General features: G+C 40.5%; 1 protein-coding gene across 1 annotated transcript in view; it reads right to left on the bottom strand.

Annotated features, from left to right (window-relative positions):
• LOC110570250 (mitochondrial intermediate peptidase) overlaps positions 1 to 25938 on the bottom strand; it is a 190048-nt gene extending 164110 nt beyond the window's left edge. The window contains exons 1-7 of the mRNA XM_021678231.1: positions 25713 to 25938; positions 23816 to 23989; positions 20354 to 20442; positions 17465 to 17551; positions 9923 to 9986; positions 5112 to 5294; positions 4418 to 4574 (exon numbers count right to left, since the gene is read on the bottom strand). Of these exons, the coding sequence (XP_021533906.1) occupies positions 4418 to 4574; positions 5112 to 5294; positions 9923 to 9986; positions 17465 to 17551; positions 20354 to 20442; positions 23816 to 23989; positions 25713 to 25901 (943 nt within the window). The 5' untranslated portion in view covers positions 25902 to 25938. The remainder of the gene's footprint in view (positions 1 to 4417; positions 4575 to 5111; positions 5295 to 9922; positions 9987 to 17464; positions 17552 to 20353; positions 20443 to 23815; positions 23990 to 25712) is intronic.

The following is a 25938-nucleotide window of genomic DNA, read 5'->3' as shown; positions in this document are numbered from 1 at the left end:
AATTAGAACGTTAGAAATTTAACCTCTGCTAGGATTTTTTTTTAAGTACTTCAGCCATAGTCGTCATATATTACAAACTCATAAAGGCAACATAGCGCAACTATCATTATTTCCCATGATAGGGAATTTTTCGTGTGTATTTTTGAATTTACCACTTTTTGCCATTGATTTATGTATAGGGAGCTTTCACATGTATTTTAGAGTTTGCCACAAACACTGTTTTTATATTTTCCAGATGATCTTGTATATGGTTTTAAGTTTCCTGCCATCTCCAATTTAAGTTATCTTCTGAGTAAAATAAAAGCCTGAGAAAAGAATGGAGGTTAATCTAAACCAAGAAGCCATGGGGTCTCCTGCCACTGTGGATCCTTAACAAGCCTTGTGTACAGTAATCCTGAAAACACTGCCTCATGCACCATATTAAATGGTATCAGGCCTTTGAGAAAAACCATTATTTCGTTAAAAATGAAATCTTATTTCAGGATATCATATCAACTGCCATAGAGAAGTATTTTCAAGTACATCTGTGCATGCTTTTTATTTCTAAACATTTTTTACTCACTTTCACCCATTTTTGTTTTTCTAGCTATCTTACACGTGAAAAATCTACCTCAATTAACCTACCTGAAAAATTGTCATGTTACAAAGAATGAGTCTGAAAGCCCCTGAAAATCAATAAATGCCTCACTGGAAAATTATTTCCTAATTCACCTGTCACATGAATGCCCACCTTAACCCTTGTTTATATCCTACCTTCTTCCTTCTCTCTGCTGAAAGCTCACCATTCCCTCACCTCCGATTTCCAGTTTCACTTCCCTCATGAAACCCTCAACAAGCACACATGCATCTGACAAACTTCCTGAACTCCTAAAATCCTACAGTATTGTATTGTCTATACGTACCACTCATTTGGCACTGAGAAGACAATGACCTATATAATTACTTATCTTTATATAACTGATCTCCCCAACTAAATTTTAAATTCCTTAAGGACACAAGTCACATCCTATGTGACTGTACACAACAGCCTAACTCCAAACTATGACCACACTAATCACCTACTGAGCAATGGATTCACTGGTGATGAAATCTGGCATTAGCTGCTACAGGACCAGGGACCTCCAGTCCACACTGCTCACCTCAGTGGTCAATCCTCAACCTACTTCAGACTGCACCTGCCCTCAGCATTTGAGTCAGCTAATCACTCTCTCAAGACACTTCACGTGGCTTCCAGGACCACCCACTCTGTTCATTTTTCTCCTCTCTCACTCATGCTCCTTCTTGGTGGCTATTCCTGGTTTTCCCTCATATCTCTGACCTTCTAAACTTGCAGGGTCCCAGAACTCACTTCCTAGACTTCTGTTCTTCTTTAGATGCACTCACTCCGTTGGAGATCTCATACAATCTCATGAATTTAAATAAAGACACAAAGGCAACTGGGTGGCTCAGTTTGTTAAGCGTCTAACTCTTGATTTTGGCTCAGGTCATGATCTCAGGATCATGAGACTGAGCCCCACGTTAGGCTCTGTGCTCAGTGGGGAGTCTGCTTGAGATTCTCTCCCTCCCCCTGTGCTTCCCTCACTCACACACGCTCTCTCTCTAAAATAAATAAATCTTTAAATAAATAAATAAAGACCCAGATTTATATCTCTGGCTTAGCACTCTCCTCATTTCCACATATACACATCTAACTGCCTACTCAACATCACCATGTGAACACCAACTGGCATCTCAACTTAACTTGAACCAAACCAAGCTTCCAGTCCTCCCTATCTTAGTTAGCAGTAACTCACTATGTCTCTTCAGTTAATCAGGTTACAAACCTTGGTTCCCCTTCAAAATGCTACATATCCAGAATCGGACACATTGCAAAACCCTCCACTGCTACCATTTTGGTCAACCTGCCATCCTTCTCATCATGATTACTGCAAAACAGCTTCCACATGGCCTCTCCCCCAGCCCTGCCTCTCTGCAGTCCATCTCAGTGTCAGCAGCATATGACCTGACAGCAAAATTTAAGTCAGATCACCTTATTTCTCTGCTCAAAACCCCCCAATGACTTTCGATCTCACTGGAGGAAAAGCCCTGCTGAACACAGCCCCTCCTTTGTCTGCCTCCACCTCTTACTACTCCCCTCACTCACTCCACTCACCGCTTTGCCCATTTTGCTTTTCCTCAAACGTGTCAAGCTACCCTAGAGACCTCTGCACTCGCTGTGCATCCATCTGGAACTTCCCCCCCCTAGTGAGCCATAGGCTTATTCCTGCACCTCCTTCAAATCTACACTCACATGCCCCGCATCCTCAGCGAGCCCCTCCCTGGCAACTCAGTTTAAAATCCAACACCACCACCACACGTTCACGTTCCTTATCCCCTTCCCCATTCAGTTTTCTCCACATCTTGCATTAACTATTAACCCACTGTGTTTCTTACCTATGTGTTTTGTTCTTATCTCCCTTATAGAAATATAAACTGCACAAGAGCAGGCATTTCCATCTGTTTTACATACTGATTTATTTCTAGGTCCTAGGATCATATCTGACATATAGTGGGCACTCAGTAAATATTTGCTGAATCAATGGATGAAAACAATGAATGAAAATGATGTCTTTTACATCATCTGTTTAGTCTCAAACAGCTTATAAAGACCATAAATTTAGAGCCCGGGTTTAAGTTTCAGCCCTGCCACTTTTTAGCACTACAACTAACCTTGGGTTTCTATGCTATGAGGTGGACACAAACATCTACCTCACATAGCTGCACAGAAATTAAATGAAATAATGGCCCAGAGTAAGCATCTTACTATTATTATAGTTAACCCTTGAACAACACGGGTTTGAACTGTGCAGTCCACTTATACAAGGATATTTTTCGACAAATATGGTATGGTACTATAAATGAGTTTTCTCTTATGTTTTTCTTAATAATGTTTTTTCTCTAGTTTATTGTAAGAACACAGCATATAATACATAGAACATATCAAATATGGGTTAATCAACCATTTGTTATCAGTAAGGCTTCCCATCAACAGTGGGCTATTAGTAGTTACGTTTTGGGGGAGTCAAAAGTTACATGTGAACTTTCGATTGTACCAGCTGGGGGGTATCAGCATCCCCTCATCATTCAAGGATCAACTGTACATATAATAATAATAATAATAAATTATTGTAACAACATGATGACAACAATGACCACAGAGAAACACACAAAATGACATAAGATCCATTTAGGAGTTAAATAGGGTGAAACAAATTGTATGCACTGAAGGGGTTCAGAGACAAGGGTGTCTAAGGGAAGTGGAAAGTGGAGAAGCTTTGTGAAAGAGGTAGGTTTTGAGCTGAGCACTGAAAATCTATAGGATTTCAGCAGACAGATTGGGAGAGGGGAGCTGTGCCCCATACAGGGAACAACATGAGCAAAGGAATGAGTGTGCTGTGCCTATGGTTTCACAGAGAGCCTTGACAGCTCAAGGGAATAGCCATTTACAAAAGAAATGGCCATTTTTTAAGAACACTTTGGAGAAGATAGGAACATACTAGAGAGAGAAGGGATACGCAAGGAAGGAATAATGACAGAACAGAATTAACAATGTGGTCTTCCTCCTAGACTGAGTTCATTTCTAGTGTTCCCTCTATCCGTGAATGGCACATCCACCCACATGCACAATCAGAAACCACGGGTACCCAACATGCCGTCTCCTACTCCTTCTCGACCCATCACCAAGTCTCATAGATTCGACCTCTAAAAGAGATCTTGAATCTGAACAGTTCTACCATTGCAACTACCCTACTCCTGACTCAGTGTCTGAACTATGACGGGAATTTAATACGCCTTTGAAAAAACTTACTATACACACTTACATTATTACTATTGTGTAACGCTTTCTTTTATACATTCTAAATCATAAAGAACTCAACAGAGCACAAGGCAAGACTCTAATAAACCCCAGGATGCTTTTTCCCCACTTAACACAAACCCTCCCATCCAACACTCTTCCCTCTAAAAAGGAGGTTTATAGAACTACGTGTTTTTATAGCCCGAGCCTATATTCAACCCTGTCTTCAACAGATTTATTGATCTTTCCTCCTCTTTCACACTAATTCTAACCAATCTGGCTAGGTTGACCACAGAAACTAGCTGAGTTAAAATGAAAACAACTGAAATTAGCATCAGTGAAAACTTAAGTATGACTTAACTCTAAACATGCACAAAAAATAAATTACCTTGGTTGGAGAGAATATATTCCAAGCTATTGGCTCTATTTAGAAGTCAGTTCTATGTAATGATGTAGAAAATCTCAATAAATGGATCTCTGAGTATATTAAAAAGAGAACACTGATTTATAGCTATTTAAAATCAGAAGTTCACTTTCGCAAAAATCCTATTTTGTTCTGAAAAGTTGGGTGAACAAGCTTACCTGGATTTTTGGCTATGGTGCCTTGGAGGGCTCTGTGGGAGTATGTGGAGTACCCCACTAACTTTGCCAGAAGGTCTCTGTGGCTGAGCAATTCTTCCAAACATTTCAACTGACCCGCATTGGGATAAAGAAAAATTTTATAAGCAGCTTCTCGAACCTGTATTTAAAATGAAATGTTAGAAGGTATAAGTACCATGACACAAAGGCCCATGCAATGACAATGCAGGCTCTCACTTCTCTATTCTACAGGTGATCATTGCTTTAAAAATAAAATAAGGGTTTATACAGGGTGAATAAAGCTTTTAGATTCATAAACTAGTATGGGATACAAACACATTCTTGACTGGAGTTCTCTGTTGTGGGGTATGGTGGAACAATCTTTTACCCAATGCATGTGTTATAAAGCACCTTTAACCAGGTGAAGACTACAGGCATTAAGAATCTGAGTAGTCTCAAATGTCAATTGCTATTTATCATACTTTAAAAATGAGGAGTTCTTGATGAGATATGAATGATTAAACCATTTTCATCATTCAAAGCATGTATGGAATTAATAAGCCCACAGTCCAATTTTAGGGCTTAGTAACACTCAAGTATTTTTAAAGGTATGATTACATTACCACTGAATTTTGGGTTAAAACAGTAGCAACACTCAGGCGGGAGCTAAACTATGAAGAGAGTGGAATGCACATACCAAGTCATCTGGAGCTTCTGCATGTAGACCATCAATTATGACATGATTTCCAGTTACTACAAAGTTAGGGTGAATGTGTTCTGGTAAGAGATGCTTCTCAATCTTGTTGGGAAAGTTAGTTCCCATAAGAAATATATTACTCAAGTCCAAGATTTTCACATTCAGGTCCACTGCTCTTTTACGCTAGATGCGGAGGGAGTAAAAGTTATTTAAAGGCATTGAAAGTAATAGTTCACAACTGATTTAATAGACCATCTATAAGGATGGTAAAGCAACATATATGGTTAAATTAATTGAATGAGATATTAAATATGTTAAATAAAATGAACATTGAGTATATTGTTTATGCCATAAATACATAATAATTTACTCTAAGAAGTATGTTAATTCTACTTTTGATAGATATTTAATACCCTAACAGTTTGTATAGTGTTTCTATGCTTTAAGATTTAAGTAAATTCTAGAGTTCTCTTATGCCTAGGTTATATAACTAATCTCTGAAATTAACAATTGGGAAGTACAGAATCCTTCCCAATCCCCAAAGATAACCTCTTAGTTAAGTGAACCGGAGAATAGTAGGTAGTTGAATCTAGTCAATATGATACTTATAAGTATTTGTAGACTAAAGAGAACAAGTTGAAGGGCAAATCTGAAAATATACTGGGTCCTAAAAGATGAGACCAAAAGGTAGAGGGAAAGCAATGGAATTTCTGCAGGTCTTCACAAGAGTGTAGTGAACATAAAGGGGGGGCTGCCCTGTAGCAGTTCTGAGGCTACAGACACTTGAGCAGCAACAGAAGGACAGCAGTGGAGTGGGGAGCAGAGCCAGACGGAGCCCACAGGGCAGGACTGCGTCCTCCAGCAGGCTGCCGCGCCTGGCACCCGTCAGCCCGCTGACTCACTGACGATGATGTGGCTGGGTCACCCACGGGGGTCTTTTCTGGCAGTCACACCTTTAGGACATATAATCGCCTGAGAAAATGTGTATTATCAAAGGGGGCGCCACAAATGTTTTGGAGAAAACATAAACTAGTCCATGTCATCAGTCCGGTTTACTGGAGGACAAGGGTGAATTTGCAGTTATTGTTACTAGAAAAGTAGATGGGAATCTGGACCTGTGCTCATGATGGGCTTCAGGTGAAATGAGATACACATCTTTCTGGGATGGGGATCACTAGCTGTCAACACATTCTAGATTGTACTATGACCCTAAAAAATGATTAAGCAGCACTAATACTTTTTAAAAGATATTTAAGATGCGAATGTACACTTGATAAGATGTTAGGAAAAAATTAAGTATATATTAGCAAACAAAAACTTTACAATATAGGGGAGCCTGGGTGGCTCAGTGGGTTAAACCTCTGACTCTTGATTTCTACTCAGATCTTGATCTCAGGGTTGTGAGTTCAAGCCTCACATTGGGCTCCATCCTGGGTGTGGAGCCTACTTAAAAAAATTTACAATATAGAGAATTCAAACTTCATGGGAAAAATTAGTTCTCAGATACTCCAATGTCTCTATAATCCAGATTTCTCTTCACCTATTTTGTTTCTACTATGGCCATTTATCGCCACCTAATGGTAATCAGTGGAATAACTAAAAAGGTAAAAGATCTCGAAATTATACTATAGTTCCAAAAATATTCCCCAAAGCCTTTACTCTGGAAAAAAAAAGTGATACAATTATTTCAAAGAATTTATCACCTGTTAAAATCCCCAGAAAATTAAAAACTGGGTTTACTTCCTGCCTTCATCAATTTCCTAGGCACACAGCATTTCAACACTCTGAGATAAAGACGCAGTACTCCGAACTCTAAGAATTCTTTTTTTTTTTTTTTAAAGATTTTATTTATTTATTTGAGAGAGAGAATGAGATAGAGCATGAGAGGGTCAGAGGGAGAAGCAGACTCCCTGCCGAGCAGGGAGCCCGATGTGGACTCGATCCTGGGACTCCAGGATCATGACCTGAGCCGAAGGCAGTCGCTTAACCAACTGAGCCACCCAGGCGCCCGAACTCTAAGAATTCTATGAAATTGTTGTGTTATTTATCAAAAGATTGCTAAAAAACATATACTTCCATTCATTTTAAACTTTTAAGTTATACTCATATGAGACCTTAAAAATTAAATAAAAAATTACCTGGGAAGAATACAGAAAGAATATACAGGCCTATATAATTTGTACACATTATGTTGGTGGGTTTCTTTCAAGATCTCTCTTTTAAAAAGGGTAACATGTCTCCTTTTATACTGTCCTAGTGGAGCCCCTTGGAGAACAGACACAGAAGTTATGAGAGAGGAGTTCAGGAGGTTTACTTTACTTGCATCTTTTTTTTTTTTAATTTTTTATTTATTTGCGAGAGAGAGAATGAGAGACAGAGAGCATGAGAGGGAGGAGGGTCAGAGGGAGAAGCAGACTCCCTGCTGAGCAGGGAGCCTGATGTGGGACTCGATCCCAGGACTCCAGGATCATGACCTGAGCCGAAGGCAGTCGCTTAACCGACTGAGCCACCCAGGCGCCCTTTACTTGCATCTTTAATGTTCGTGGGCTCCAGGGAGTTACTTGCCAGGAAAGGCAGCTATCCTTAAGAACACTCGAGAAGTAAAAGCAGCAGGTTCAATGCTGGTGAAACAGATCTTGACTTGACACATAATACTTTTGAGTAGAGTTTCAAAAACATCTTTCCTGAGGATTACATAAAATAACAAGACTATTCACCTAGATTCTCTCCTAGCAACTCTTGTAGCAACTATTCTCCACTATCTTCTTTCTGAATATCAAACTTGATTAGTATTAGCTAGCATTATTACGATTCGTCATACAGTCATTTGGTATTTGCTGAGGCCAAAACTGGAAAAAACATGACCAGCATTCTTGGTCCTTGAGAAGCCTCTAATTTAGATAAGTAATGCAGTAGGAACAGCTTCAATAACAGGCACTTAAAGATAAGTGCAATATGCATAAAAGAAATCAAATGGAAATTCAGATGAATACAAAATTCCACCTGGGGGATAAAAGCTTCACAGACACAGTGGTCTGATGATGAGGCCTTAGCAGGGGTTTGAGGCAGGCAGGCCTGGTGAGCAGACAGGGGAGGAGGAGGAGGAGGACCGGGGCCACATACGAGAGGCACAGTGTAATGAGTTACAGGGGAGCATAGGAAGGGCTGGAAGAGAACTGCCATGCATGTTCTTTGTTACATATTAGCTGCTATTGGCAATGGAAAGTGACTGAGAGGTTCTGGGCAGGACAGTAATGATCAAATCAATATTTTAAGGAAATCACGCCAGTGTTCACAGACAGGTCAAACTGAGCAGCAGAAAACCTGGGCAGAGAGAGCTGAGCAGGCTCTGGAGTCCAAGCCTCCTCCACCTACTAACTCTGTGACCTTGGGTAGATCACATAAATTCTAGGCGCCTCAGTTCCTCATCTACGAAACAGGAATGATAATAATACTCAAACAGCCTCAAAGCCGTTATAAAGATCTGATGAGAAATACATGCTTCAAATAGCAAATGCTTAATCACTATTAATTATACTGAGTGTCAGGAAGACAAAGACCTTTCGGACAGCCCAGGTATATGGTGATAAGGTTGAAGGCGAGCTGTTCTGGGATGCAGACAGATGTAGGAGTTCTACAGAAACAATCCGAGGACTTTGTCACTAATTAAGGCATGGAAGTATGGGAAATAAAAAATGTGAACTGACCTCTAATTTTTATTTGAGTGACTCAGAGACTAGTGGATTCATTATACAGAGAAGTAGTAATAAAGAACTGGCTTGAAGAGGGGCCAATGTGTCCATTTTAAACAACATAAATGTACAGTAGAGCCTATTAGCCTTGGGGACTGCTGGCGGCCTGTGTAGCACAGGGTTAGGTCAGGGGTCTCGTGCTGAGCCCTCAGAACCACATAAACACACCGGTGTGCAAGTGGCCCCAGCATTACTCAAACCCAGGACGAAGCAAAATGGTATTATCTATTGCAGATAGATAATACCCCCGAGACCCTGACCTCTACTTTCCAACATACTGATAAACTAATCTCTATTAATAGGTAAGTGGCTCTATGTTCTATTTATTAGGAGAAACATACCTACAAAAAATAAAAAATAAAAAAGCATAACCATAATAGACTGCAGGCAAGTAGGGGAGATAACTATGGAGCAGGCGGATCTTTCAGTGGTGATCAAGTCACCCCCATTCTCCCAGCTCTGAGCATAATAGAGAAATGAAGGATTCAGTTTCGTAGGATGTTGTGTTCTAGAACGAGAAGTGGCCAGAGTTAGACATTCTGGACACTAAGGAAGGGATCTTGAACTAATCACTTTGTTCTATTTCCGTATCTGTGAAAGGAGGGGTCTGAACAATGTCTACGGTCCCTCCTATTCCAGGGTAGACCCTGTCTCCTGCTTCCAGAACAAACCATGTGGATCTGTCAAAGACATGTAGAATATGAATAAGTACATTTATGTAAAGGTCTCAGTGATATTCCCTGTACCTCCACTTCCAGACCTCAATCTTCAAAACTCTCAGCTTTCCTATTCACTTGCCTCTCCTTCCTGATATCACCCATCTAGGATGCCACGACGTCTAAAACACCCCAATGGTCTCAAGTTATTTCTTAATTCTGAGTTTTCATGGGTAATAGACAAACTTCCAGAGAGCACTATATTCAAATATGATAGAAGAATTTCATAACACAACCTAAAGTTTGTATGATACGCAAATTCAAGCAACGTACAAGGACTGTAGCAATAAAGAAACCCACTAAATATTAGTAAAATGAGCAGGAAAAAACAGGAAAGATTCACCTTTTCTTTGTCTAGATGGATTCCGCTGATTTCAAAATCAAACATAAACAGTTCAGCCACTCGCCTATAAATAAAACGAACCCAGGTTATAATGGGTAATAATAATTATTAACAAAAGCACTTTCTTGTTAAATAAATTGGACTTTTTCAACTGTACTCCCCAAAAGCCAAACGTGTACACACACACACACACACACACACACACACACACAACTTGTTTGAAACCAGGAACTTAACATCTTAGAAATAAGGCAAAACATCCAGCTGACTGACTGGGCTTATTTTAAGCTCTCCTATGGATGATTTGGTATCATATACATCATGCTAACTGTACAATAAGCCTTAAATTGAACAAAAGGAATGGCGATTACTCCAATGAGGTCAAATTTATCTGCTGCTTTTTTCCTAGAAGAGAGGGACATCTTTTCAATTGTCCACTGTCTTTCCTTCAAAAAATGTTTGCCACATACTTTAGGCAACCCACCAAATAAATCTTTGGGGGACACATACATGCTGCCCGATTGCAACTAGGTAAGCCTGTATACATACAACTATAATATATTTATATCTAGCATGTATATTTAACAGAAGTATACTCTAAGCTGCTTGTTTCATAAGGCATGGTCCCACAAGGGGACAAATACTTTTTGAATGAATGAATACAAGGTTAAAGATATAATAAATTTCCTAACAGGGATACAAATAAAGTGGGGGAGTTTAAAGAGAGACCATCAAGCAGGTTCCTTATTTATCAGCTTCCATCCATCTTGCGCTAAATTTGCTTACGATTTGTGAGGGAAAGTTCCTCACCATTTCCAAAATTAGTACTAGTTCACCATTGTAGAGAGCGACATTTTTAATAATCATCAAATGCATCTACAAACTTAAGAGCAAGCCCTAATTTTCCCACCCTTTCCCTGCTGTAACAATTTCATCAGAACAATAAAAAAAACAGTAACAGTGGAATAGAAAGTATCTTGGATAATATCTAAAGTAAGGGGCAACTTTTCATTAATTTTCTCCTGTAATATTTTACACTTAGAAGGACATCTCTCCCTTTTTAGTTAAAAGCTAATTTGATATCATTTACTTCACATTAGACAGCAGAGGAATTAAAATACCGAACTCACACCATCTCATCAACGGAAGAAAATTATGTGTGTGCTGGCAACAAGACGTTATCATGCTGTGCCACAAAAGCATGGACTGGTATACACAGCTCTTCAAACACATTAGAGTGAAACACACGGTCTCTGATGTCCAGGAGATGAGTTTAATATCCTCTTAAGTAAATCTGACTGATAAATACATATCAGGGGATCAGGAAACAAGAGTGTATCTCACAGAGCTATGCTAGTATTACTAACATGTAAGAAAGAAATAATTGCACAACATTTCTTTATTGGCGGTATGAAAATTACACAGTAAATGGTAGCTATTTATGTGGTGGTGAGGGGGAAGAGAATTAGAACCAAATTAACCCTTTCTCTCCTTCCCTACTATCACTATCCTAGTCCAGGCTGCTGTCCCCCTTGCCCTGATATACTATAGTTAGTCCTACTGGGTCACCTTGCCTCCAGTCCTCCATCCTTACAGGATGACCTTTCTCAAGGTCAGAAGTCCTTGGCATGATTAACCTGGCACCTCATGAAACACCCTCTCCTCCACTGTGAGGTCTCTCTGAAGGCTGTCCTCCACTACCAACCAAATTAGGGGCCTCTGTTATGGGCTCCAATAGCATTTACGATTTCTATTTAACAAACTCATAGCAGCAATGTCCACCATAGCCAAACTGTGGAAGGAGCCCAGAGGCCCTTCAACAGACAAAAGGTTAAGGAAGATGTTATCCATATATACAATGGAATATTACTCAGCCATCAGAAAGGATGAATACCCACCATTTGCATCGACATGGGTGAAACTGGAGGGGATTATGCTAAGTGAAATAAGTCAAGCAGAGAAGGACAATTATCATATGGTTTCACTCATATGTGGAACATAAGGAATAGTGCAGAGGACCACAGGGGAAGGGAGGGAAAACCGAGCGGGAAGAAATCAGAGAGGGAGACAAACCATGAGAGACTCTGGACTCCGGGAAACAAACTGAGGGTTACGGGGTGGGTGGGAGATGGGTTTACCGGGTGATGGGTATTAAGGAGGGCACATGTTGGGATGAGCACTGGGTGTTATACGCAACTAATGAATCGCTGAACGCTACATCAAAAACTAATGATGTACTATATGCTGGCTAACTGAACATAATAAAAAATTAATTAATTAAAAACTTAATTTTAAAAAAAAATTGTTGGGAGAACACAGAATTTTTTAAAAAGGTTTTACTGGAGCCATATGATAGAAAGTCATGAACCGGGTTGTAAATACTTTACAAGGATGTTTAAGTATAATAAGCAAAGAGGGAACAAAAAATAGCTTCAACCAGTGCTTAAAAAAATCAATATATGTATTGCAGAATATGAAAAATCATTGTGATTTGCTTTACATGTAGGAGCTTATTCCTTTATTCAGAGATTACTAACCTGAGAATGCCACCATGATAATTACTTATTTCAACTCCATCCAAATCCCAATAATTAAAAACATAAAACAGTGTACACTTGGACAATTTTTCAAAGGCCTACTGCATGAGACTTTCAGTTTTTCTTCCAACTAGGAGCAGCTACTTAGAATATTAAATTCTTTGATGCTGTGCCGGAAGCTGAGTTTCTTGGCTAATGAGAATTGTTTTCTTTCTCTTTAATCCTGCTGCATGCTTGGAACCAATTTCACGTGTAACACCTCTTTCTGTCAATAATAATTTTTTTAAAACTACTAGTTTTCTGGAATTAAGTTATCCAAATATTTGATCTACTCTCCTGGCTTTCTCTGACTTTTCATAAAGGGTATATTTATCTTCCTGATTATTGTGCCAGTATGCTTTGAATGGACAGAATTAAAGTTCTTCTAAAATTCTGAAAATTCAATAGACATTAATAATTTAGTCACTTACCTTCTTTCTTAAATAATGTAAAGTGCTTCACTCAAGCCCCTAAAATATCCCCATTATCTCTACCTCACGGTGATCTCCCTCCCTGAACAGTTAACCTAAAACACATTCCACTCTCTCTTTTCAGGCAAAAGCATTTTCTGTTTATTTTAGTAAGAGGGGAAAAAAGATAACAGGGGTTGATAAAGGGGGATGGAAATGTATTGTATAATGTAAGTTTATTATATTATATAAGTTTACTGTTTAACAGCTTTATGTAGAAATGTAGGGAAAAATGAAAATTTTTCCCTACATTTTCCCTACATCTAAGCTCAGCAAAGATAACCACTATTAAAATTCTTACATTTCCCTCCAATCTACTTATTTTTTTAAGGCTATGCAGAACATCTGAAATTAAATAAGATAAGGTTAGAGAAATTAGCACAGTGCCCAGCACACAGTGGATACTTGAAAAATGTTTGCTGAGTTTCTGACTGGACGTAAGGGGCACTTAATTCCCTCACACTGAAACATCAATTCCTCTGGCTCCTGGACCAGGTGGACTGGTGGCGGACACGCAACAGGACCCTGTCCTGAGAAGCAGAGGCAGAGGCAGCATCTCTGGTCTCATAAAGATACTGTCTGGGTGGCAATGAACTTGCGGCTAACACCAACAAGAAAGACCTTCCCTTGGCTTCTACCCAATCTACTTTGAGTATGTTGTACGACTTACTCAAAATAATTGGGAGCCAACTAACAAAGATTTTTCTCTTACTTTTTCTTTTAAAATTATACCACAAACATTGAACATTTCTCTATCTCTTTAAATACTCTTCAAAAACGTGGCTTTTTAATGTTTGTAATGTTTGGCCGCCTGGATTAAGATATTTTCATTTTTCCCACTCCTGTAATCCATGCTATGATAAAAACCCCTGTTACATACATCTCTTTATCCTTGTTTGTTTCCTTAGGATATGTTCCAGGAAATTAAATTGATCAAAAAGGTGTCCTCCATAAATATTTATCAATTTACACTTAACCAGAGAGGACCCATCATCCAAGCCATAAAACACGATTGTTGTTTCAGCTTTGTTAAGTGAAGGGCTCTTTGTTTCTCTTTCTTTAAGGATGGTAGGGTCCCGTTCTTTGAATGACTACTATGTACCAGACACTGTCAAAGCATTTTACTTTCATTACTTCATTCAAACTTCATAATAATCCTTTGAAATACTTTGTTATTCTCTTCTTACAGAGGAGAAAACAAGACCTGGAGAGTCAAGGAGCCAATATCCACCCAAAGCCGTCTAACAGTAGAGGCCAAGGGTGCAGCCCCTGCTTCCCACTTTCCCAGTGTTAAACTTGTTACACTGTTCCAAGTTTAATGGCCATGTGTCCGCCATTCCTTATTTTGTGAGTTTCAAAAAAAAAAAAAAGAATCCTTTACCTAGTTTTCTATAAGGAGATCCACTTTTTTTTTTTTAGTAATCTGTAAGGCCTCTTAACACAGTAAAGATATTAACCCTTTATTATGTAAGTAACATTTGTCCCATTGTGTATTCTGACTTTGAATGTAGAAAAGTTTTGCCATACCAAAGTTTGCAGTTTTTATATATAATCAAATCAATCTTTGGTGGTCTGACTTTTGAGAAGACAGACCTCCCACCTTCCAAGTCTGTCAATACTTTTATGATTTCTTTTTTTTAAAGATTTATATCTTTAAGTAATCTACTTTTTTCCCCAAATAGTTATCTATTGGCCTAATATCATTTACTGAAAACCGTCTTTCTGTACTGGTAGGAAATGACACTTCTATCATATACTAAATACAGTCTTACATATATTCGTGACTGTCTGAATTTCTCTTTTCTTTCATTGATTTAATCGACTATGCTGGTTTAAGTATAATGCTCTTTTAAATACAGCATTTCTTACTATCTGGTACAAACCCCTTTTTAGTACTTTTCTCAGATTTCTCCTGCCTATTCTGGCACATTTATTGTCTATGACTTCAAAATCATGTTAAGTAACAACAGAAAAATCTTCTTTATAGATTGGATAGCACTAAACTTACAGACCAGTAGAGACCACCACTGAAGCTTTCTTCTTTCTTATCTCAGACTACGGTATGTTTCACCACTTAAATATCATCTTTCATGCTTCCCAGTGTGTGTGTGTGTGTAGGAGTGATGAGGTTTTGCATGCTTTGTGCTTCTGAGTTTATTTCAAGGTGTATTACAGCTTTTGTTGCTCTTGTGACTGGGATTTTCCCTCCATTATATTTTCTGAAGATGATGTGTTTGTTATATTCTTTGCATACAAGAAAGCTCTTAATGGTTTTGGAAAAACCCAAGTAAAACCGGTTTCTTTATAGCTGGTCTTCTCACAGACTCTAATAATCTAAAACTCTTTAAGAGGGGAAGTACATTAATGTGTCAATTTCCAAACTTAACTAATGGGACCCTTCTGGGTCATACAACTAGTAGCTCATATGAATAGCTCATACAACTAGTATTTCAAGGAATGTATCAAAGCTTAAGATGATGATCTACTCAGTTTAAATCATTTCTTTTATAATTTGTTATGCCAAGATAATTTATTAAATCTACAATTCTCTGTTTTATCTTTACACTTTATAGTTCATTGTCTTACACTTTACCATACACAAGGTTCTCTCTGGGTGCTAGCCAACACTCTTAATGATGCACAAGTACCATGATATTTCAATAATTATTACTTCAAATTCTTCCTCCTCCCACTTCCAAGTTACCTTTCCTTTCTAGAATACTGATAGTCTACCCAGCTCATTTTTCCCAATGTAGTTATCATTTTGTTACTTTAAAAATCCTCTTGGCATTTTTAGTAACATCTAGAAATTAGCTATGTATCCTGTTAGAACACGTCCTTTGCACCTAAAATAGTCTGCTAGTCCACTGCAATTCTTCTACATTAAATGTAGAAAAGTCAGTCTTTAGCAAAGTCAGGTTATGAATAACCTACTGCCTCTACTCAAAGTCAATACCAGTTGAGTACAAATCCATCACAATGAGCAGGCATTCAACTTTTACTTGTTTTGCTAATGAAGACAATATCATGCTCAAGACTAAAAGTATAGTAAAGGCAAACTATTCTGATGGTATAGCTAGCTTTACTAGTATCCCGAGGCTCAGGATCAATGAAGTGAAGTAAGAGCAAACCAATATCTGCATATTAGAAGTCAGGTGAAAATAAGCCCCCAAAGACAGCCTTACTGCGCAATTCACGTGGCATGGTACTCGTACATCAGATTAATAGCGAGATCCCAGTACCAACTGATCCCTGCAGAACGGGGCTTCACGTGGGAGTCATAAGCCACATATGGAGACAGAAAGGAGAGAAGGAAGCAGGAGGAGGGAGAATCAAGGAGTGAAAAGAAGTGTCCCATAAATAAAAAGTAGGTAAGTGGATGCCTGGGTGGCTCGGTCAGTTAAGCGACTGCCTTCGGCTCAGGTCATGATCTCAGGGTCCTGGACTGAGCCCCACATCGGGCTCCCTGCTCAGCGGGGAGCCTTCTTCTCCCTCTCCCGCTACCCCCTGCTTGTGCTCTTTCTCTAATGAATAAATAAAATCTTTTTTTTTTTTTAAAGATTTTATTTATTTAACAGAGAGAGACACAGCGAGAGAGGGAACACAAGCAGAGGGAGGGGGAGAGGGAGAAGTAGGCTTCCTGCCAGGCAGAGAGCCCGATACAGGGCTCGATCCCAGGACTCAGGGATCATGACCTGAGCCGAAGGCAGACGCTTAATGACTGAGCCACCCAGGCGCCCCTAAATAAAATCTTAAAAAAAAAAAAAGTACATAAGTACAAACAGGTAAGAGAAAACATTAACCTCTGTGCTATGAGACAAGTAATATATAGATGGGTTAATGACAAACTTATAAAATCATCATAAATAAATATATTTGAGCAAAGAAATATGGTATCCAAAATCCTCTATCAAATGTTTTTATGCACTAACTTAGAAATTTAGCCTTTTCAATTCAGAATAATAAAGGTAATCGAATGAACCACAGGAAATCATTTCAAGAATCTTGACATCCAACCAGTCAATAAAATCAATTTGCTTCTATCTTCTGGTGGTATCGATTATGGAACTTTAAGCATGAAGCTAAGTGTAAATGCCAACTGTTTACAGGAAGTTATTCCTTTAAGCACCTACTATAAGCCAGGAACTGCTGCAGGTGCTGGGATGCAGCCCTGAACAAAACAGACTAAGTCCCTGCCCTCCAGGAGCTTCCCATCTACCAAGGCAGAGGGATGTAAACAGATCATGATGGAAATGATTAGGACCGAGAAGAAAACACAAGTAGGGTAAGAGAATGGAGCATGATCTGGTACCAAAGAGGAGGAGACACCATTTGAGTGAAGCCCTAAAGAAAATGCCAGAGTCATGTCAATACCTGGGGAGAAACACTGCAGACAGAGGGGAGCTGTGTGAGTGCAGAGATATGGCAGAGGGAGGCGGTGGCCTTCCCATCTTGCCTCTATAGTCACAACCATAATGATGCAAAGGAGTAAGTACCTGGTTTCTGGATCAAGGGAATCCACAAGTTTTTTATCAGCTAGCAATTTTTGCAAACTTTGGTATAATTCCACATTTGTGTTCAACCTAGAAAAGTTACAAATGAAAAAAAATTAAATGATTTTCTAATACCTTCTTTTTAACTTTACATTAAGAGAATGGTGTCACATCCTAGCATACACATGCCCAGAGGCCAAAGGTTTGGGGTTTTGTTTTGTTTCTTCATTTGGAATAGAAATAGCATAACCACAGTTAGTACAGAAACAGGCAGTCCATTAAGCAAAGTATCAAGGTACTAAAGTGTTCTGAAAGGTAAACAGATAAATTTAAAGCCACAGTCAGCAGCTGGAACCAGAAGAGCAGACAGGAGAGAGGGGAGTGGGAGGAATGTAATAGCTGGTGATCTGAGTGATCTAAGCCCACTGCCATTGAGAATTCGTTGTTAGCAATATGCCAGTGGCCGTTTGTTTATTTAATAAAAAAAGAGGGAGGATGGGAGGAGGATGAACACAAAGATTCGGCAGTTCCAAAGTGAAGAACCTAGAACCCGGGTAACCTTTGCCCATCTGGGCCAGAGTGGCAGGCCCACACTGCAAGGAGAGCTCAAGGACACAGGCTTTGGGGCCACACACTAGAGTTACAACACCAGCCCTACTACCAGTCTATAACCTTGGGCAAGTATTTGAACTTCCCCAGTTTGTTAGACTTCAGGTCACCCTAAGGGTTAAATAAGATGCTCCTCCTATGAAGGAACAAATAATAGCTTGCCAGCCTGCCCTTGGCCCCCAACCTAAGTTCTCCCTCAACCCAAGCCACAGTCCCATTATTAGATCCTGAGTTCTTTCTTCTTCCCTGGATGCCAGAAAGTCCTGCCACTCTTGGGGCTAAACAGTGAACTGGTTTTAGATACAATCTGCTCCCTGCCCGGTGGATCCTCAGGGTAGGACAAGGCTGTAAGAACCATCTGTCCATTTCTACTCAGGAACTCAAGGATGTTCACATTCCCTAGTCAGTTCATCATCAAAAACCTGCAGCTTTGTAGAAATCCAAGAGTTTCTGTTGCTACAGTTCTCATGGGCCACCCCAAAGACCAAGGGAACTGAGGCAGTCAGCGCCAGTGGGAAAACTGTCAACAAGAAGGACAGGCACACCACCTCTCTCACTCTGAGGCAGCGATCCCAGGAAACGGGGAGAACATCAATGTGGGCACCGACTTCCTCCAGGTCTGCTCCCCCTATGAGCTACCACCTGTCAAAAGGACAGGCATTCAGAGACAGCCTGCACTGTATCCTCTTCAGAAGTTTCAGCCTATCTCCCACATTATATTTTATGTCATGAGATCTGGCATCAGCTCTAAACAAACAGGCCTAATTTGGGGCTTTTACTTCCACTGCTGGAAAATAAATCAATTCTCCACATGCACCTGAAATCCTCCCGTTTTTCAAAGATCACCTGAAGCGATTACGATACGATTCAGCTAGACTAAAGGAGAAAAGGAGTCAAGGTGCTCCGCGAGGACCGAGAGCAAAGCTCTGGCGAAGGCCCTGAGTTCAGGGTCCTGACCCACGTCCACGTCCTGACCCACGCCTGACCCAGGCCTCGGCGGGCCTCAGGGCAGCAGCTGGAGCGTGGCCAAGAGGGGAAGATGGAAACGCTCTCCAGGATGAAGTGAAGACCTTGCACAGATCCTCTTGACCATACTTCGCTACCAATTATGGTTCCCTTGTTGTCCTCCCGCAAAATTAAGAACCCACATCCATTATTCCAGAGCTGTTTCTAAAGTCAGGCCCGACACAGCGTTCAAGGTGCCCCAGGGAGGCACCCTGGCAGCTCTGACGCATTTCCTGGGGCTTTTCCCTGGGCGATGCTCTTTCTCCCAAGGAGCCCCCAATTCCAGTCCCTGCCTCATGCCCGGCGTCTGCAGTGTGCAGGGACCAGTTTTATCTCAGTCAACAAGTCGGTTTTCAGTGGCTGTAAGAGAAATCACATGCACTGTCCCAAAGAGAGCAAATGATGCTCGGTGGGGGAGAAAGGGCAGCAGTATCTCCGGACACGTCAGGTCCTCCGGCAGGCCTTGTCAAACCAGGAAAGACACCACGCTCCTCCTCCAGCTTCTGGTTTGTCAGGAAGTCTTCCGATGGTTGCCGGTTGTAGATTCCCACCAGGTGAGCCCTGCCGCGCTCGCGGGCTTGCGACCCTTTCTGGCGGGGCGTCACGCACTAAGTGCTTTTGAATATGGCGCCGTCCGCCTCGAAGTCATTTTCACCAGCACTTTCGAGCTCTCATAAATGGCTTAAAATATTTCAATTTACCTCAAGATTGCTTGCAAATAACTCACTTCATCAAAGCCCCAGCCTGCCTCAGCCCTCCCTGAGAGTTTTATGATCTCCCTAGACTACCCCTCCCCACCCCAGATCCAAGGGACCGCAAGGCTACTTGTCTCTGGCCCACGGCCATCGATGCAATAGCAGTTTAATCAGAGGATAATCAAGAAACTCCAGCTTGCCACTGAGATACTGAAAAACTCTCACTGATGTACACAACAATAAGGAAAGTAGATGTTTGCTATGCACCTGATGCCCCTAGAAGCACTTTATTATCTCATTTTCCTCCCAATAAATCTAAGAGGCAAATCATGTTATTACTTCACCTACAGACAAGGAAGTTAAGTGACAAAACAGATGAACAAACAGATAAACAACTCATTACACTGCAGGAGCCGGGGAGGAGCACCCAGGGGCCTGCCCCCAGGGCCCTCCCTCTTCCCCACCACCCTGGGCACTGGGCATCCCTACCCTGCGGGGACAAGCCCTGGAGACCAATTTCCTCAAGCACAAATCCACAAGACAACGTCACCCGAGATTGTTAACGAAGGGGAGCAGAACATACTTTTCTACCATGGTGCCAATACTTCTACAAGCTTCTTCCGCCGCCTCTCTGAATGCGCGCTCAGGGTGAGCAATTTTCACAAAATCGGCCTAATAAAGAAGAAAGACAAAACCAAGAGGGAATTTGATGGAAAGCTTTCTTCCAAGATCTGAGGGTAAAAATGAAAACCTGAGCTTTCAAGTGTGCCATTTGGCTGGCCCTATGCATTTCCATTATGACATTTTCCTAAACTAGTAGGGCTAGGCGGCATCTCGCTGAACATTTATTAATTCTGTTATTCCTTGGAATCAAGTGGGTTTCATTCCAAAGAAAATACTTCCACTAACCTTATTTTAGAAAAGCCTTTCTCCTTCAAATATAAACACCAAGTGAATTCTTCCTAATTCTACAGTTCAAAAGAGCAGAATCTTATTTCAAATATTCTAAAACTTCCTAACTAACATTGTTTGCAGTATGGTGCTCACATGTCTGCCTGGCTCCAGAGAACAAGGACAGATGCTTTTTTTTTTTTCCCCAACTGACAGACAACATAGTTTCAAGACTGATTTAACTACTTTCTAGCCTTTGTGCAGAAAACAAAGGCGCATTCTCTCTTTATAGGCCTTTTAATAAATATGAATTCCGAGTCTCAGCTGAAATGACTCACAACTACCAGTGCTGCAGTGGCTTCGATACTGACTTTAGCATTAAACTGAGCTAGGATTCTTTTTACTTCTTTTAATGCGAGCACATAAAACCAGATTTTAGCTTTCATGTTAATTGCAGTATATTGCAAAAGAAAAATGCAAGGGAACTACAAAATATCAGTTACAGTCTTCATTCTCCATGAAAACATGTGTGACTATAATATGAAATAAAATCACCACAAGGTAAAATTTCCTAATTTTATTATTAGTTTTCAATGTAAAAACATTTAAATCCATAGTTTTATACATTCGATGTAACAATAAGATAACATTAGTACTAAAGCACCTGAAAAATGAGCTACGTAAAATTTACAATTTACATAAATTACTAATCTACATGTTGCAGAACTTACAATCAATATTTATTTCAAAATACCAGCATACATTTTAAAATTCATTTGTGGGGCACCTGGGTGGCTCAGTTGGCTAAGCGTCTGCCTTCAGCTCAGGTCATGATCTCGGGGTCCTCGGATCAAGCCCTGCATCGGACTCCCTGATCAGCGGGGAGTCTGCTTCTCCCTCTCCCTCTCCCTCTGCCCCTCCTCCCCGCTGTGCTCTCGCTCTCTCTCGACTTCTCTCTCTCAATGAATAGATAAAATCTTTAAAAAAAATTCAATTGTAATAGTGATGGGGAAAACAATACCGTTACATAGCAACTGTATGAAAAAAAGAAAAAGAAAGCAAAACCAAAAGACCATTTGGTGGGAAATAACAGTTTATAAAACCCTTGCCTTATTACACTATTGATCTTACTGGCACGTAAAGTCCTAAAAATTCAAAAGGAAGAAGGTTCTTTGAATATTTTTACCCAAAGATTTCCACATATAAGTCACATTTAGAGCTTTTTTAATGAGATATTTCTATACCTCATAAATACAAAAATCTCCAAAAATAGGACAAGCTATGAGGCAGAGTTAAAATCTCTTAGCGAGAAGCAAAAGCAGAAATGTAAAAAAAAATAAAAATAAATCCTAGAACACCACTTAATTAAAATGGAGGCTAAGACAACAAATAAGCCACCAACAAATAAAGCCAATACGTGATGGCACATAAGTGAAATTCCCTGACAAATATTTTCCTTTTCAGGTTTTAGTGACACAATTAAGCATAGAAGGTCACTGTGAGGCGTCCCCGGGCAGTGCATCTCTCGTGTCCTCCACCATTCAAGGTGCTTGCTACACACCCACTTCAGAACAAAACCAAGACCCTACTAAACCAAGAAGTGACTACAATAAGACTGCAACACACCTCACTTTACTCTTGGGAAAAATCGTTTAAGATACTTTATCAATTTCCTTAAAATGGGGAAACTCACAGTGACTGCATGACAATCTGAAAGGTGTTCCTGCTCAATTCGGTTGTATGGGAGGGGAAAAAAGTTCCTATCAAGGAACAGCAAAGATGGGCAAGTGTTATGCAAGATGAGAGAGGTCATTCTCAAAGGGCAAATGATTCCACTCATCTGACATTTTAGAAGAGACAAACTATAGGGATGGAGAATAGATGGGTAGTTGCCAGAGGTAAGAGGGGAGAGCTGGGTGTGACTATAATATAGGGGCTTTTTTGGGGTGATGGAATATAAAATTCATAGAATTGTACCATCCCCAAAAAGGAGTCAATTTTACTGTATAATCTTAAAAGTAAATAAATAGTTTTTTAAAAAATGGGGAGGCTAACTGACTCTCCAACCTCTCCAAGGTAAGGAAGACCTATTCATCGGACCCTAAGCAACCAGACAGCATGTAGAAGGTACAGAACAGCAGGTGAGGGCATGAGTTCTGTGGCCACAATGCCTGGCCTCTGAGCCCAGCTCTGCCACTTACTGGCTAGGTGACCCTGGGTATATCACTTCACCTCTTACTGCCTTTCTTTCCTCATCTGAAAGTGGGAGATATGTTGAGAAGATTAATTCGGTTAATCCAGGCAAACCTCTTACCAGGGTCTGGTGCCTCAAAAGATCTAAAAAGAAAAGTTAACATCAGAATATAAACTCCATGAGGTCAGAGACTGTGTGTGTCTATTCATGACATTCCCAGTGCCTAGAACAGTGCCTGGAACATGGTGGTGACTCAATATTGAATGAATGTGAAGAGAAAGCTATATACAGTCCAATACCAAGTTGACAAGATCCTGAGGGTTCACAGTTTTGGATTATGTGCACTACTATAATTGCCTTCCCTGACATGACTAATGAGGAGGTGGCTCTTTGGGACAGATAAAAACTCATGCCTTCCATCTCAGCAATGGGCTTCTTAGTGAGGAGATCTAGGTACATGTCTATTTCTGCTTCAAAATATGAAAAAAGGAAGTCTTTAATACAATCAGTTTCATATCCAAACCTTAGTTTTCATTGGAAAAGACATTCCTGAGAGGTTTATAAAAACTAGCTTTTATGTACAGGTAAACGTCCTTTTAAAATTCTGGTAGAAGTTTTCATGAATGAAGAAATTTCTGTCAAATGAAGACTCTGTGCATATGAGTAATCACTCTTTTACTATACATCACATGTGTATTTTCTTAACTATACATATTAAAGTACAAGTTCTACATATCACCTTTTCCTATACGTTTTTTCCCCATTCCTAATGACTTACTCCCACTATAACAAATTACACCCAACAGCTCTCAAACAGGTCAGACGCTGTGAGTCTAGGTGCTGCCAAACCAAGCACCAGATGCTTTGAACCCAGTCTCTGACATTAAACCTAATAAACTTAGCTTAAATTTTAACAGCTTGACAGAGAGGTAGCTTCAAGGCTTACAGCAAGCATCTTACCAAGTCGGCCACCCTGCACAAGGAATCGGAAAGCTCGTCAAAAATGAGCACAGTCTGGGGCCCAGGTGGCATGGAACACACGCGCTCCACGAGCAAGTCCGCCTTTCTCAGGGCGTTTTCTTGTGCGATCCGAAATCCTTCTGGGGCGCTGAACTCAGGAACTCCAAAAAGACCCTGGAATCCAGACAATATTTCCAATGTATAACTAAAAATATGATTTTTTGGTATTAAGTCCTTTTTTCATAAAGGAAATCTTGGTTTTCATTGGTGTATCCTATCATTATAAGACTTGTGATCACAGGCACCATGTTCACATTCCCCGCATCATTCCACATAAATTAAACTACGAATATTTTAAGAATGGAATTTTTAATTTTTAATTATTTCATAAAAAACAAAAATAGAATGATAAAGGTTCAACATCCAGCTTAGCCACTTTGTAGATGACTAACATGTTGATTTTTGAAAACAGCAAGAGGTCAAACTTTCAGGACTGATAAGGCCTACTGTTTCTGCAAGAAGGGATGCATGAAATTAACGTCTTTTCAAAATGATTAAGAAGTTGAAGAAAAGGCAGTTGCAGGCAGAGCAGAATTGGGACCAAAACCAAATTAGATTCTTTACACTGATTTAATTTGATTCAAGTACAGACTATTTTTCATTTCCCAACACACCTCCTCATACTGGAGGATGGGAATTCTAAACCTCAGACTACTAGTTATGGTAATGACAAAAAACTACATAAACCTTTGGGGTTTTTTGTTGTTCTTGTTTAATCAAAAACCAATTCACATGTTTGAAAATCTGTTATCAGTTCTAAAATCATGATATACAAAAGAAAAATAAAGCTAAAATTGGTTATATTTCATCCACCCAAAACCAAGCCTACTTTTTTCATCTTTCTACTCAGTACCTATAGGCAGTCGTTCTCCTCCTCACCCTAATTATGTTAAAACCATATTGTTACTTATCCATAGGGAAGTTGGTGTAGCAAATTTCATACAAAAATATTTTTAAAACAAAGCTAATGACAGAGATCAAATAAGAAAACACATCACTAGGCTCGGTGTAACCAAGTCCTAGACTCTTTATAAGAAAGGCAATGTTATAAATAATGAAAAAATGAAACAGGCAAAAATAAAAGTAACAACCTGAAGTGGATAAAACCCGCAAATGCAAAGTAGAACGGGCATCAGGTAAGTCCCTTTCAAGCTCACCTTCCTTTCACCTTTAATCAATTCAATAAACACTGAGTGCCTAGGGAATGCCAGATACCATACTGGGTGTGTGGAGATAGAAAATAAATAGCAACCAGGGGAAGAAATCAACGTGATCAATGTCATCGCATTATAGGAAATTAGACTGTTCTCAACGGTTTTGTGTTTTAAAACAAAAGAGCCCAAAACTTGGGAAAAAATTAAGAACGGAATTTCGAGCATCAATGGAATTAGTAACTACAAGACTATTAGATCCCCCTATGAACTGCAGGGCAAGGCCTCCAATGCTCAAGCGTAGGGTTGGAGCAAAAGTGAACTTCAGCGGGGATTGGTCTGAGTGTGAGGCGGGGCGGGACCCTCCAGGCGGAATTCACCGCCACCCGCGAGATGAACTACTTTGAGTTCACGTGGCGCAGGGGCGCACGAAGAGGCAGGTTCTGGGGCCCACACTCTGGGGACAGGACCAACAAAGGCCGCCCCGCTTCCTTAAACCAGCCTCTCAAAGGGGAGGTGACGGACAAGGTCACCAAGAGCGCAAACGACACCCTACCGTACAAAGTGGGTTCGCTGCCCGGCTCCTCCCAGACCCAAAGGACCCCTTCCAGATCCCTGCTGGCCACTCGGAGAAAGGACCGGCTTATGTCGGGGGGACAAGGGGAGCTCCCTCCCGCGCCGCTCACCCGGCGCTCGCCGAACACGTCCAGACGGCGACCCTGGGGCTTGACATTGAAGGCGGCGCCCACCGGGGACCAGCTGGTGCTGACCTCTCGGGCCCGGGTCCCGGGTCCGACGCCGCCCAGGCCCGCTCGCCCTGGCCATAGAGCCGCTGCCCGGAGTCCGAGCCCCCCCAGCCTCCAGGCGTATAGCATCTTGATCCCAGAGCAGCCCCTTCCCACGCCGCGAGGC

The sequence above is a fragment of the Neomonachus schauinslandi genome, chromosome 3 (genome assembly GCF_002201575.2).
Source record: "Neomonachus schauinslandi chromosome 3, ASM220157v2, whole genome shotgun sequence".
NCBI lineage: Eukaryota > Metazoa > Chordata > Mammalia > Carnivora > Phocidae > Neomonachus > Neomonachus schauinslandi.
This window is presented reverse-complemented; position numbering and strand designations above follow the sequence as displayed.